Here is a 14,619-nt window from a genome sequence, read left to right on the forward strand (position 1 = left end):
AAACAGCTGTTCTAGCCACCTGCTTGCAACTAAAGCCAGTGACAGCAAGATCCCAGCCTCAAACAGAGAGAGATCAGCCTAGAGAGAACAAGACAGATGTTTTCCAGTCACCTGGACTGCATCCCAAAGTAGTCAATGAACTGGCTCAGCAGCCTCAAAACCCAGCAATGATTCCCTTTGGGAACTTGTGTAGAACAGGTAAGGTGTCACAGGACTGAAGAATGGACAAAAGCAGTACCTAACCTTAAGAAAGTATAAAAAGGGAAGAAAGTTGATTTATGATTTCAATTCCCAGAATATCAGGATTAATTATTTATAAGCACATGAAAAAAACTCCAATCCCAAACCCACAAAGATTGAGTAGCAACCCAGGTGGATTTGTCAAGAACAAATCATAATTGAAAAAAATAAAGTATTTCTTTATACAGGAAAAAAAAAAGTATCACAGGGGAGAAGCAAGACATGAACTGGAATTCAGTGAGATTTCTGACATATCACTTTCACAAACATGCCAAAAAATGTTATTAATGATACCACATATAATATTACAACTTCAGAAGTGGCCAAAAAAACCCCAAACCAACAGACTAGGAGGAGTTCCCAGTGGCTTCACTGTAGAAATGGAAGGATGTTCTTACTTTGGGATCTGCCTAGGAACCAACTTTGTTTAGTTTTCATTATCAATCAACTTGGAGGATGAACTAAAAAGTATGTTTATTGAACTACAGAGGACATGAATCTGGAAAGAATGGCAGGTATGCTGGAAAGCTCTGCCAAGAGAACTTGGCAAATTGAAGAAGTGTTCTGGAAGAAAGAATTGGTAGACAAGTGCACAGTGCTGCTCTTTGGCAGGAAGAAGGAACAGCACAAGCACAGGGTGCAGAGCTGTAAATGATAATGCTTTTCAGTTCTTCCTGAAACCTGGAGTCTCAAGGAACTGGACACTCACTTTCAGTCCTATGCCATTGTGGAAAAGACAGTCAAAACAGCGGATGTATAAAGAATGAGAACTGCGAGGCTAATGAAGTAGCGGTTTGCTCCTCTCTAATTGCTGTACTCTGGACATTTTGGGCACTGCTTTAAAAAAAGGATGAATCAATTGCAGGCATTTAAAAGAGCAACAGGAATTGAGATCTGGAAAACATCACCTACAAAAACTGAAAATAATGGAGTATTTATTCCAAAGGAATGAAGGATAATGAGGCCAACCACAAAACCATTGAAGTAACATGCAGTGCAAGACACACGAGTTCTTTCTGCTCTCTGGCAAGCTGTGCACTGAAGCACGCTGTTAAGATCACTGCATTTTCTCTCCCCAGCATTCTAGCAAATTTTAACAAACTACTTCCTGCATTTTTCCAAGAGCAAGGGATACCATATCAGAATCCAGTGTCAACTGCATGACTACAAGCATCAGGTGGAAATTCAATTTGTTTTGAAGTAAACCAATCCATCCTTTGAACTTCAAACTAAATGCTAGGAGTCCCTACAACTGCCTTCAGGTTGCAAGACACTGACACTTCCAGGGCTTTCCCTTGCCCAGGAAGAACAACAAGAGTGTGACATAAACCAAAGAAAATTACTTTTGACTCAATTATTCATGTTATGAAGGCCTGTGCTTGTGCTTGCCCAGAGGCTGACAGGTAACTTCATCTGTCTGGTACCAGGAAAGCAATTGCAGGTTGGTGCCAGTGTGAGACAAGAGCAAAGTATGAGCCCTTAAGGCCATCTATGTAACAACTGAATACAATTATATCCCCAGACTTTCATTCTATATATGGTGAGCTGCCAACCTCCTCTCTCTGTCTCTAAACACAGGTTATAACATTCCATCCTCTGAACATTAATCCATTTGTCTGATTATGTGTTGAAAAATCACTAAAGAAGACTTGAAAAGACATATATACGATTTGTAAAACAAGAAGTATACCCAAATAGAGGGCATTTATTCCAGATTTCATGACAACGGATAAAGACAAGCCATCAACTGAATGAGAAGTCACAACCTGATTCCATTTAGGATGGGTGAAGTACAGAGAACAACCCTGACTAGTAACAGGTCCATGGTACTTTAGAAGGGCACTAATGCAACTGACTGGGACAAAATATTTACATGGGGAAAGCAGTGGATTTACCATTTCAGTCTGTTAGTTTTAGACATGATACTGTTCTTCTGGGTGATACTTCAAACACAAATCATGAATCTCAGTGCAACAATAACTGAGCAAAATGGGATGGCCTGTGCCATTCAGGAGGTCACATAAAGTTTGGATCATAGCCTTTTCAATGATTTGTGCTGGCTCCTTTGCCATCACATCCTTATCTCCAAACTCCCATTGTTTCCTCTGCCATTGCTCTTTTCCTTCCTTTGCTCTTAAATCCCAACAGTCCATAAACCACACAAAACCCAGTCCTTTTATATACTCTTTAAAATAAATAAAAATTAAATTCATTGTTCATAGTACACATTAACATAATCTTGAATAGAAAGCCTCATCTGTGGTGCAAGGTCAGGTTACAGAGAGATGTCTTTGTAAAACATATTTAATTAAAGCTGAAATCCATGGAGGTAAAAAAAACCCATCACTTAAATGCAGCAGGACACAGAGAGGAACTCTCCTCAGATCAAAATGTGGCAAATATGACTGTGATACCACATCTGCCCACCATTTCTAATTAATGACCTTCACAATGTCAGCTGACAGAGTTCTTACCACTTTCTCCTTGTAAACAATGTATTTCAGCCACTTGAAATCCTGCCATTTGAATCCTGCCAGAACAAACAGGGAATCCTTCTCATACTGCTCCATTTTCTGGATTGCACCTTCAGGATATGTGATCCGGAGAGTTGTCTTGCCACCCACATCTTTTTCAAAGCCCTTCACTGGTGCAGAGTTCAGCCTGCAGGGCAACCAGAGAAGACACTGTCATGGATTCCCACTTACACTCACGCATGCTGATGATAGAGCAATGACTGCTGGGCAAAAGCTCCCTGTACACAGCTGTCAGAGCAGCGAACATTAACTCTTGCAGCTCTTCATCACAAACATTTGTGAAGCTTTATACCAAGTCACAATGGTTTAATTAGAAGCTATTTAAATTATTACATTGAATGCAATGCAAACCATTTCTGCATATCCACTCTTGTGATTTAAATAAGGTTGGAAGCTTTAGAAAAGGAAATGGAAAAACATTGTCCTTGCAACTTAGAGTTACAAACTAAGCATTAATATTTTATCATTGCTTTGGTGCATGGGGTTATTCCTCTCTAGGTACAGGACCCTACACTTGTCTTTATTGAAATTCATTAAGTTCTTCTCTGCCTGTCCAGGTCTCACTGAATGGCAGCACAGCCTTCTGGTGTACCAGCCATTCCTCCCGGTTTTGTACCATCAGCAAACCTGTTGAGAGTACACTCTGTCCTCTCATCCAGGTTATTGATGAATAAGTTGAACAAGTCTGGACCCAGTAATAACCACTGGGGACCACCTCTAGACTTCAACTTCTAGACTCTATGCTTACCTATGAGGATGTTATGGGAGACAAGTGTCAAAAGCCTTGCTGAAGTCATGGTAGACAACATCCACTGCTCTCCCCTCATCTATCCAGCCAGACTTTCCATCACAGAAGGCTATCAGACTGGTCAAGCATGATTTCCCCTTGGTGAATCCATGTTGACTACCTTCTTTTCCTCCACATGCTTACAGGTGTCAATCAGGATGAGCTGTTCCATCACCTTTCCAGGGATGGAGGTGAGGCTGGTCAAACATGGCAGTTTAAGCAAACTGAAACTGGTCTCATGCTCCAACCTCAGTCCAGAGCTTCTACTGCTCATCTTCCCTGCAGTGAGATTGTTTAGGAAACTAAACCAGCTAATAATTAAAAAAAAAAACCAAAAAACAACAAAGGAAGAATCTTCACCTGGTTTAATTCCCCAAACCAGTCCATCCGGAAGGCAGAAGCTGCCCTGCAATGCCAATGCAAAGGAAGGGGTTGTGCTGCATAGCTGGGAAAGGCTCAGAACCACTGCAGTGCCCCCTTGCAGAGGGCTTTCTGCTATGGAAGTACATCACAGTCTGAAAACACCCAAGCACACACAGCTTTGCTCTTGGGCACAGTGATTTCTAAGGGAGCGCTATGTATTTAGCTGTGCTTCTGTAAAACACTCCTCAGGGACAAAGTTTTTTCCCCTTCAAAAAAACAAACTGTTCTGGCATTAACAGCAATGATGACTTTCATAACATTGAAGTTATTCAGAACTTCTATTCAAAACTAGAAACCCAAAGCTGAGGAAACTTCATGTAACTTGGAATACAAATCTTGCTGACATCGAACAGCAGCCCCTGATGGAACAGCATTGCCTGCTTGAATTATTGCAGCCTTCTTGACTTGGGGTAGTTCAATATACTGGAAAGTGCTTATGGACTGCAAATTTTGCCGTGTAGGAATGTTAATGAGAATCTGAATTTCTCTTTTTCAGCCTGGGTAAGCAGTTTAGGTGGGAAACCTTTCAGTAGAAGGAAATCACTGTACCCAATCTGAAATTCTATTCAGAATTAAGGAGAATAAATTCCTTTGTATTTTTTAGTAAAAATGCTTGTTTCATTGTTAGGAATAAAACATTAAAGGGAAAACAACTTCAAACTTGGCACCACCACAATTTATACAAGAGATGAAGCCTTTTTTTTGTGGTTTATAAACCATTGCTTTGTGCCTTGACTTTGAGGTATCTAGACCTGACTGCCTGCAAAAACAGTGCTCCCAGCCAGCCTGATCCTTCGCTTTTTCCTCTGCTGCTGACAGTGCATTCACACATCACTCACTTCTGTTATGGGCATTATTTAAACTTCAAGGCTTTGCATCACCCTGGGGTAGATGACCCTACATAATGGCATGCGGCTCTAATGGTAACAGAGATATATACGATGAAGTAATACGATGTAGAGAAAACTAGTTAGACATATTTTTCATCTGTCATCTTGAAGTTGAGGAGAAGGTTAGTGTCTGCAGTCATTTTAAATGCCAACGTATAGCTCTCTGGCAGGGTTCTCCCCACCCCTACTTGCTGGGTTTGCCGTTTTCATGCTTACCTTGTTAAAGCTCCTCAAACTTGGGACCCCCTTAGTATCTAGACAGGAAGCAAAACAAATCATTTCCCCAAGTAAAATGAACTCAGGTCTCCAGCAAAGGGCCAGAGTGTAAGTTGCTGATGGAGTCCTAGTGATGGAGCCCTGCTAACGAGCCAGCACCGTCAGCCCCATGGGCAGTGCCCCAGGGGCAGCGCAGGCAATGGAGCAGGAAATGTTCTGGCAGCCACAACCTGTGCTCACAAAGGTGCACACTACACAGCTTGAACCCCTCCTCAGGCAGGACTTGCTGGTGGTTAGAAACACAGCTAAATCTTAGAAAACCTCAGCTAGGATGCCAGGCCTCCTCATACTGCCCACAGAAAGGCAGTTTTTTACATAAGGAATTTCAGATTGGTTTTCTGTTTGTGCCTGCTGACAACATAGGGAGCTTAGAGACACTAACTCCTAACCTTTGCACCACAAAGACCCTCTCAGATATCACTGAAATACCATCATCAGGTCAATTCCTATCTCATTTTAACCAGATATTTTCTGACATACACTTGTTATTCGCCTGTCTACAATCTATTTCAAGGAGGCATTTTAGAACACCGATGACTGACTGCTGCAAGAAGCTCCTGCCAGGTAATCAGTGTGACAGCTGGGAATAATGTCTGCACTGAAATCTGATAATATCCAGTTAAAGAAAAACAGTAACTAACTCACTCCAAACTGGTTTACAACTGTCAAAGCTGATCGGTATCTCTTCACCACAAGATCAAAATTTCTTGCTGCAATTAGCAATCCTCACATGGTAATACATGAGGCATAAAAAAACCCCACATGCTGCCCAACCACTCCTGTGGCTGCAAATGTACCACAGTTTCCCCCTCAAAATTCACCTCCTAGGTCCCAAAATCTGATCCTTGGAAAGCATTTTGCAACCCATGAAATAAGATGCTGTAACCCAAGGGAATTCTCCAGCTTCCACAGGAGTTAGGAAGCAGTTGGATACATTTAAGAAGTCTATTCTCACCTCCTCTGCAATCCCACGTCCAAGCACCTGGCTTCATTTAACCTTTACAGTTGACTTTTCTCTCTTTTATCCATCCCACGAACAGCACAGGTGCTTAGCTGCCCTCTTATCCTCTCAGCTTGCAAACTGATTTAGATTTACTGATGTGGGGAGAAAAGGTTGAACTTTTCATTTGGAAATTAAATAGTGGCCTTTCTGACGTAAATCTTAGTGGGTGGCTTAGTCCAGATGGATTGAAATTGTTCTCTTGCTACTTTTTGAACAGTCTGAGCCCAAGAAAAAACTGTAACTGAATTTTAGTTCAGCTCAAATAACTGGAAGTCACCAGACTATGACGGGTAGTAAGAGCTCTTTGCCATCAACTAATAGTGGGATGAACTAGGAGAAGGGCTATGAAAGCTTCATCCTCTTCTGAACAGTCATTCTTGTGTCTGAAGCTCTGCTGGGAAGCACGGGACTGTTCACAGGAACAAAGGACTGAAAGGGATCTTCTTAGTCTTTTTGTCTGGAGTTAGAGGGTATTTATTACTATGTGTATGTTCTATTCTTTCCTCATGTGCCCATTACTAGCACATGGGAGAGAAAGGAGACCATGCTAAATGATATCTTCACTGTGCCTTAAATTCTTTTACTAATCCCTTTCTTTCTTCCACCTTAGTGAAGAATTTGCTATTTGCCACCATGTCTCATGGTTGACTAAAGTTCAGAGAGATGATATCAGCTACACTCCCTTTAATACAAAATCAGTTATCTAAAAACAACCTAGACTATGTTAAACCAGCTTTTATAAACTTACACTGCAGTTTATCCCACTTTTCATATTTACCATCATAGTATTTTGTTACTCATGACTCAGAACCTGCTATAGAGCCCTGTGTTTTTTTCCAAGTTAGACTAATGGGTTTGTAGCTCCCTAGAGCATGTCCCCCCTCCCTCCTACACACACTCTCACTCTCCATTAGTATAGCTATTATGTTTGTTAATCTCCAGTCACCCAGAACACCTCCCTGACTTGACAGATTTATTACTAAGAGTTATGACTAGACCTGTGATTTCACATATCGGCACATTTTTCAGTCATTCTGAGATGGCAATAATACAGGTCTTCAGCAAAAACACGAAGTCCTAACTTTCACTGTGGTTCTTTCCATTCCTATGCCACTCTGCTTCTGCTCCCTTACTCAACATCATCATCCCATCATCCTCAGTGAAACGGGCAAAGTATCCACAGTTTCTAGGGCACACCTATAGGTGTTTAATCATTACTGGGTCCTCACTCATGAAAGGTTATTGCTTCCTAAGACTCTATACTGCAGCATTTATTTTTTCCCATCCTAACTGCAACGTGTAGTTCTCAGGGACCACTACACATGTATAATGCTTCCCTAAGGTACCTAGGGGATACATCTGGGAGCAGATCTAACAGTACATTTTACAGCTTCATCACCTAAGGGCATCACAAAAGCAGTAGCTTTTAGAAAGAAGGTATGAAGAGCAGATTCAAGTGGGATCATAGGAGAGACCACATTCCTAAACACCTGTGGAAAATGGAATGCTTGAGGAGTGCCTTTACCCTTTGATGTGATCACCATTTATAACAAACATATGCTCTTGGGGTTTTTTTCCCCTCCATATTAGTTAATGTTTCCATACAAATGGATATTATCACTAGATTAGGTTGCCTGCATAGCATGGGAACTGATACTGAAGCTATATGACAAAAAACTGTGATGCCAAAGACTCACCTGACAACAACATCATAGTCATCGATTTTTAACCCCAATGACTTATTCGCAAGTACTCCACCATTTCCCACAATAATACATCGCCGGCAGCTGAGACTGTGGAAGAAACAGAAAGAAGAGGTGATTTTTGTAACATAACTTCAAATATACCGAGACGTATGTATTTAGTTTGCACCTATCTAAGAACTACAGGAAACCTTTTGCAACATTAAGAATTAAGGGGAGGACAGAGATACACTCCATCCCCAGCTCACCCCATCATGCCCAGACATTACATGTGATAAACTGCTTTCAACACCTCACCCCATGTGTGGCCTAATGAGATGAGCTGTCAGGACAAGCAGCTCCTCTCCCCCCACACCCCTGTTATGATGGTCTTGAATCAAACCCATCTGTTTACTTAAACCTTCTCATTATTCACTTAGCACTGAAATAACAATAAACCAAAAGCTTAGTGAAGAAGTCCTCTTTCCAAGCAATTTTCTGAGTGCAGGCAGATCTTACCAGGTTATCTGGGGTGTGCTCACCTTGCTGAGTGCAAAATTGCTGCAGTAATCATGAGACTTCAAGAGTCAGAAAAACACTGAATGGATAGGAAAAGTACACTCCACCCCTCCTCCTAACCAGCAGGAAACATATATGGAGACACAATGGGTGAGGGAGGGGAAGGAAAATAACCTTAATTAATAAAGAAACAGGAAAGAGAAGGAAGAGAACAGTTTCTTGTGGAACCACAAGTCATGAGAACTCTCTGCAGCAGATGTTAAAAAGTGATTTTGTTTTGAAGACAGAGAGAGGACTTCTTTCCAGCCATCTAATCCCAAACGCAGCTGGCTCTTCTGGCAATGTGCCTCCACCTCTGGTAGTTCACTGAAGGAAGACGTGTCTGCAGAGCCTTTTTCGGAAAGGGTCCAAGGCAATCAGTTGTTTGGAGCAGATCTCTGGGCTAGAAGGCCTTCCTAGTCCCAGGCATAGTCAACTGATCTCTCCTAGGCTGTCATTGCTGTGATCAGTCTAAAAGGCCAGTGTGAAGAAAGCTCTACTTATGTGGTGTCTGTCTCTGCAGAGTGGGGCTGGAGCACGCTTAAAGACTCTGCTAAACCACTGAGGGTTGTCCTGCTGACAGAGCCATTAGCTGCAGATATGTGCAGAATTAAGAGCACCAAGAAACGCTCAGGAACAGCTTCCCTAGCCCAGATTAAGTTTCACTGCAGTTCCCAACCTTTCCAAAAGAAAAAAACTCCTCAAGAAGACGGACATGCTAACCCAGTGTTCATGTCCCTAGGGGCCAAAGAAGGGTGGATGTTTGCGATAATAAAATCACAATAGAGAAAGAACTTTATAGACAATGGCACAATAAAAACAAAACAAAACACTGTTCTGGCAACAAGGAGAAAGCAGAGACACGATCTGGATCAAGTGGAATATTGTGTTAAGAAGGGAAAAGTCATCCCCAAGTGCACCTAACTGAGTGACAAAGATGTAAACATTTTTGTCAAAACCCTACTGTAATTTTACATTTCCTCCTTCGAGGAAAAAGTGCTGTATGGAGGGGAAAAAATACATAGTTCAGTTCTGGCCAAGTGAAATTTCATCTGCAAATACACTCTTCTGATGATTACGATAAAGTTTGACCTCCTAAACAACAAACCTCTCCTTTGGGTGAAATACTGTAATTTCTCTACTCAGTTGTCTCTAAGCCATAACTTTTTTAATGCTACATGTTGAAGAATACCACCATGCTAAAATCCAAAGGCTATAGACACTCCCTTCTACCCCTTTCCACTTACTGTTAGGATGCTAGCTCTAACCAACTTTCAATACAGATGTGTTTGTTTCAGCCTCAAACCACTTAATCGCATTCTTCCCTTTTCTGCTAAATTAAAGCACCATCTACTGTTAGTAGTCCCTTCCACATCTGCATGTGATCCACCGACAAACCAGTGTGTAAACATCTGCCTCTAGGTGGATAATCAGTCACAGGGCAGACTGGTGATCATGAGCCGCTACACACAAGATAGAAGAACCAGTTCCACCAGCCAAAGCTGTTCCAGCAGCCTGTTCCCACATGTACTGATCAAAGCCCATTCATAATTTTCTCTTGACCACACAAACCAGAGAGAGCTCATCACATCTTTTAGGGTATGGCAGCTCTCCTAGATCTTGACTCACATTTGCAGCACCTCTCTGAACCGTCTTCATCTTCTCCCCAGATCTCCAAAGCACTGACTCTGGAAGACCAGCATGAGGAGCTAATGCTGCTCAAAGCAGGGTCCCTTTTACACAGAGATTTTATGTACATCATTCCAGTGCTCTTTTTATAGTCACTGGTTTGCAGAATATAATCCTCACCTTGTAAGCATGATCTGCACTGTCACTTCTGAGATGCCTGACTTCTGATTTGGCTCCAGTAAAGGACTGTTCAGAGAAGGGCCCTATGAAAAGGTCTAGACTGACCTGGCTCTCCTATTCCTTACTTCCCCAGTATCTGGCTCTGGCAAATTTTCCCACTGTGATTTTACATTTCCTCCGGATTGGTTTTAACCACTGTGAACACCTGCCAGCAGGATTACACTGGAAGTGTCACTAAGGGATTAATTTTCAACCCTGACAGTAACTTTTTAAAGCTGTATGACATATCCCACTCTTAAAAAGGTTATGTCTACAGCAAAGACATAACCTACACATAGGTGTTGTGTATAATCAGAATATAATGGACTGAGAAAACTAATTAATACCAATCTTTAGAAGGTTACCCTTACCAATCAAGCTTTTAGTTCATCCAAAAGATACATCCTTTACATGACAAAATTTCATTTCCACAACACCCAAGATAACTCGCATCAGTTATACTGCCATCCTGGCTACGTCCCAGATCTAACTTTCCAGGATTTTTCCTGCAAAACAGGGCTAATCAACTTACAGCCACCTCTTTGTCATCTCCCATGGTTCTCCAGGAATGGCACAACATTTGGTGTTATACCAAATATTCCAAGAAGAGTTAAAAAGCAAACAGTAATAACAAAAATAATTATTTAACTTCTTAAATACTCCTCAGTGCTTATTAATTTAAAAAGACATGGAAAAAGCATCTTCACAGTTACTAACAAAAATGCACAAAGTATTTAATTGTTGCTGTAAAACAGGACACCTTTCTATATTTACCTCCCCAAAATGATACTTAACTGAATAGTTCTGCCTTTACTCAGCATAACTGGTAGGTTATTCACCTCTGCCCAGCTTCATGTCTGAATCGCTCATAAAATCATAGAATAGTTTGGGCTGAAAAAGATCTTAAAGCTCATTCAGTCCAAATTCCCTGCCATGGGCAGGGTCACCTTCCACTAGACCAGGTTGCTCAAAGCCCCATCCAACCTGGCCTTGAACACTGCCAGGGATGGAGCAGCCACAGCTTTTCTAGGAAACCTGTTCCAGTGTCTCAGTCTCATACCCTCATAGTGTTGAAGCATATAAACGTGTCCTCCTTTTTAAGTCTGCAGACAAGATTTTTCACTAGTATCTTTTTGACACTGAGGTCTAATCTTAAATATTCTAGCAGCTTTTTCTTAATTTTCCTTCAGAAGTACTCTGCCCACTCTCATCACAAAGCTGGCAGTTTCTGTTGCACACTCAGAAGGCAGTACTCAGGCACAGATCGCTTTCTTCAAATGCGTGTGACGAAGATACGGTGAGACTTGGACTTTGCCTGGATTCTGCTCATCAGGCATGTGCATCATGTCTGGGCAGCCAGGACTGTTTTGATCAAGACAGGCAGAAAGGTGAGCTTGGTCTCACCAGCTTTGGCAACCGCACTGTAAGAAAGGGAGGAGACTGCAGGGCCACTCTGGTGGCACTGTGAAAGGGAAGCATTCGGTAGGGACATCAGGCACCTGACCTCACATCCCAGCCAGAAGTTTGGAGGCTTTGCACCAGCGTAGCTGTGCTCCTTCACAGTCAGCACTGACTGATGGTGCCCAAGCATGGGAAACTTGCTACTGTCACTGCTGGCTCCAGGCAAGTTTTTGGCTGAAGAAACATGACGTGCAAGCAGCATCAGTTACAGCTCAATTGTTTCACCACAAAGAAGTGTGCAAACACCTTTTTGTTTCTTTATGTAGTATGTCAAAGATGTATTTCTTTTTCAGAAGAATTCAATGACTGAACACACTCGACACAGCCCAGGTTCCAGTTTGCTACCAGGGTGGTATGAAGGAGGGTAACGGACTTTCCTCACCAGGCAGACTTTCCCTAAAGCCCTAAGCTGAAAGCTGTAACCAGATGCACAGCCTTTTGACACAGGTGCTCAGAGGCTGTGTTCATCTACACCAAAACCAGGATTCACAAAGATCTTCTTGAACAATATAGCACTGTAAACACATCTACGCATTACAGCAATTGCTACTTCCTCTTTCCCTCTTATCAAAGCACTTCAGGGATTTCTCAGGGGAGAAAAACCACAAAGCCTTCCATTACACAACTTTGGAACTAAAGACTTTGAGGAAAGATAGAATAATTAAAACATACATCTTTGGGTAATTGGTGCTTAGGGAGGCTTAGCATATTCTGGTTTGATCTGGCTGCTGTTACTTTAACTCTCTACAACCTGAGCCAGAGGGACACTCACACCTCTCCTGCTCTATCAAATTCCTTCTTCATCTGTTAGTTTACGTATTGCATTAGTAAAGACTGTGTTACTTATAAGCTCAAAGTCTCAGCTTTCCATCACTGCCAAGAGGCAATACAAAACGGTCAATCAGGTTTTTATATTTCTTTGTATTCATAGGAAATTTACAGATTATCACTGCAGGCATTTAACACAAAAATCCACTTAAGTCCAGCCAGCAGAGCCACTGTGGAACTAGAAACCAAGCCCTGGTCAATTTGCACAATGAGAAGCAGGCCACTCGAGGAACCACCAAAGCAAGCAATGAAAATGTCAGTGATATATAAATGGGCTTGGAAAAGTCAACAGAGGGCAAGAAAACTCTTGACATGTCAAAGAAGAGGCAAACCAACATCGGCGTCAGGGAGAAAGACATGCCAGCTCTGAAGGAAGAGAACACTGATTCCTGAGCAAGGCCCTTCGATCTCCAATCTTTTGCAGAAAAGCCCAGAGCTAAGTTGCAACTACCCTCACAATCACAACTGCAGCTTTACCTGCCTCCTGCCTTGGAGGAGGAGCGGGTTACTATAAACAATTCAACACAAAGGGGCCACAGTAAGGAGTCATGAAGAAAACTAAGAAAGCATGACATCACTTATACTACGTTACAGGCGTGAGGGCATTTGTTCACATGCCCTCCAGCTGCTCCTAGTTATTAACACAACTCTACTCACAATGGAGGGATTAGTTGGAGTGAGTTGGCAAAGCTGTTTTGGGATGATGAAATGTATACACGTACCCGGAAGGATTGCGTTTACCTCATTTCAGCACCATGTCGGTACATTGTGTTAGGGAAGGTGCATCAAGATGCCCTTCTAATACAGGGATAATCAAACAAAGTTCATTTCCAGGGCTTATGGGAAGCAAGTGAAGGTAACATCTCAAGGAACAGCTTTGTGAAGGAGAACAGAAATGGAGAAGGTTGGGTGGGGACAAGACCAAAGGGTTGGTGTAGATCATCCACCACACAACTCTAATCCCCTTTTTCCTTCCTGTCCTCTCAAGCACTGCTCTGACCTCACCTCTCCTGCCTCTCCCACCCTTCCCCAGGGAAAGCTGAATTCAGTGTACAGTTACGTGAACACTTGTTTCAGTGGGCTCAGCAGTACTCACCCTCCCCACCCATCCCCATCCCTCTGCCTCTTGAGCTGCGGTCACAGAGCTGTGCCAGTGCAACTCTTCAGTGGGAGGAGAGCTCTGTCAATGAGGTCACTGGAATGACCTGGATTAAGAAAAAAACTTTTGAACCAGAATTGTTTCAGTGACCCACTTTAAAGCTCTTCTTTGAACAATAGCAGCAGCACAAGGAGATGGTAGCGAGCTACAGTCTGAGAGTAGCAGCAAATACAGCTTCTTAGACTGGCTTTGCCCCAGAGAAAATATTGGTGTAACTCCATCCTGAAGAGAAGGTGAAGCTTCTTCCCTACTGCTAGAATTAGCCCATTAGACTTCTGAGAGCCTGCAAGCAGAAGGGTTCACAAGTTCCCCTAAGTCTGACCCCTTGTATCTCACAGACTTTAGCTGCATCTCTTACGTAACTCAACAGTAAGACATTTTTTCAGCCCTTAGTCACAGAATGGTTTAGGTTGGAAGGGACTTGTAAAGGTCCCTTAAGTCAGGCCCTCTCCATTTGCCCCAGGGTGGTGAGCAAAGGGGAGAGGTCTGGACTTTCTCCTTGATTAGTGAGCAGTAAGGGAGTGAGCCAAACCTTAAGGCCCTGCTCCCAGCACACTGATGCTGCCACGGAGAGGAACTGCTGGGCTCTGCTTTGAGTTTGAGAGGAGAAAGCAGCTAACTCTCCCTCATTAGTCTGCTTTATCAGCTCTTCCGGAATCCAAAATGGCAGATAACCATTGCTGCCAGCACTGTAACTCATTGACGATCAAGGCTGGGAGAATACCCAAGTCGTTTTCAGCTATGCCCTACTCACTAAGCAGGTTTCCAAGAGCAGCTCTGTTGTAACCTTAACACCTCCTGCAGTACCCAAGCTCCCTTGTAATAACCCCACTCTTGCAACTTCATCCACCTACTGCTTTATGATCTCACTTTGTGGCTTGCTATCCCAAGTCTTTCTAGTCCCTTTCTCCCACATGAGCTTAAATTTTT

The 14,619-nt window shown here is 42.6% G+C and overlaps 1 protein-coding gene across 8 annotated transcripts in view; it reads right to left on the bottom strand.

The window, feature by feature from the left end:
* Positions 1 to 14,619, bottom strand: part of ST3GAL3 (ST3 beta-galactoside alpha-2,3-sialyltransferase 3) — a 188,195-nt gene that overhangs the window by 43,102 nt on the left and 130,474 nt on the right. For all 8 annotated transcript variants that reach the window (XM_061451466.1, XM_061451467.1, XM_061451472.1 and 5 more), the window contains 2 exons: positions 7,851 to 7,946; positions 2,715 to 2,901 (listed from right to left, as the gene is read on the bottom strand). In XM_061451466.1, the coding sequence (XP_061307450.1) occupies positions 2,715 to 2,901; positions 7,851 to 7,946 (283 nt within the window). The remainder of the gene's footprint in view (positions 1 to 2,714; positions 2,902 to 7,850; positions 7,947 to 14,619) is intronic.

Source organism: Pezoporus flaviventris, unplaced genomic scaffold, assembly GCF_033815535.1.
Source record: "Pezoporus flaviventris isolate CSIRO_AGI_PZ_B2104156 unplaced genomic scaffold, CSIRO_AGI_Pfla_v1 ptg000013l, whole genome shotgun sequence".
Lineage (NCBI taxonomy): Eukaryota > Metazoa > Chordata > Aves > Psittaciformes > Psittacidae > Pezoporus > Pezoporus flaviventris.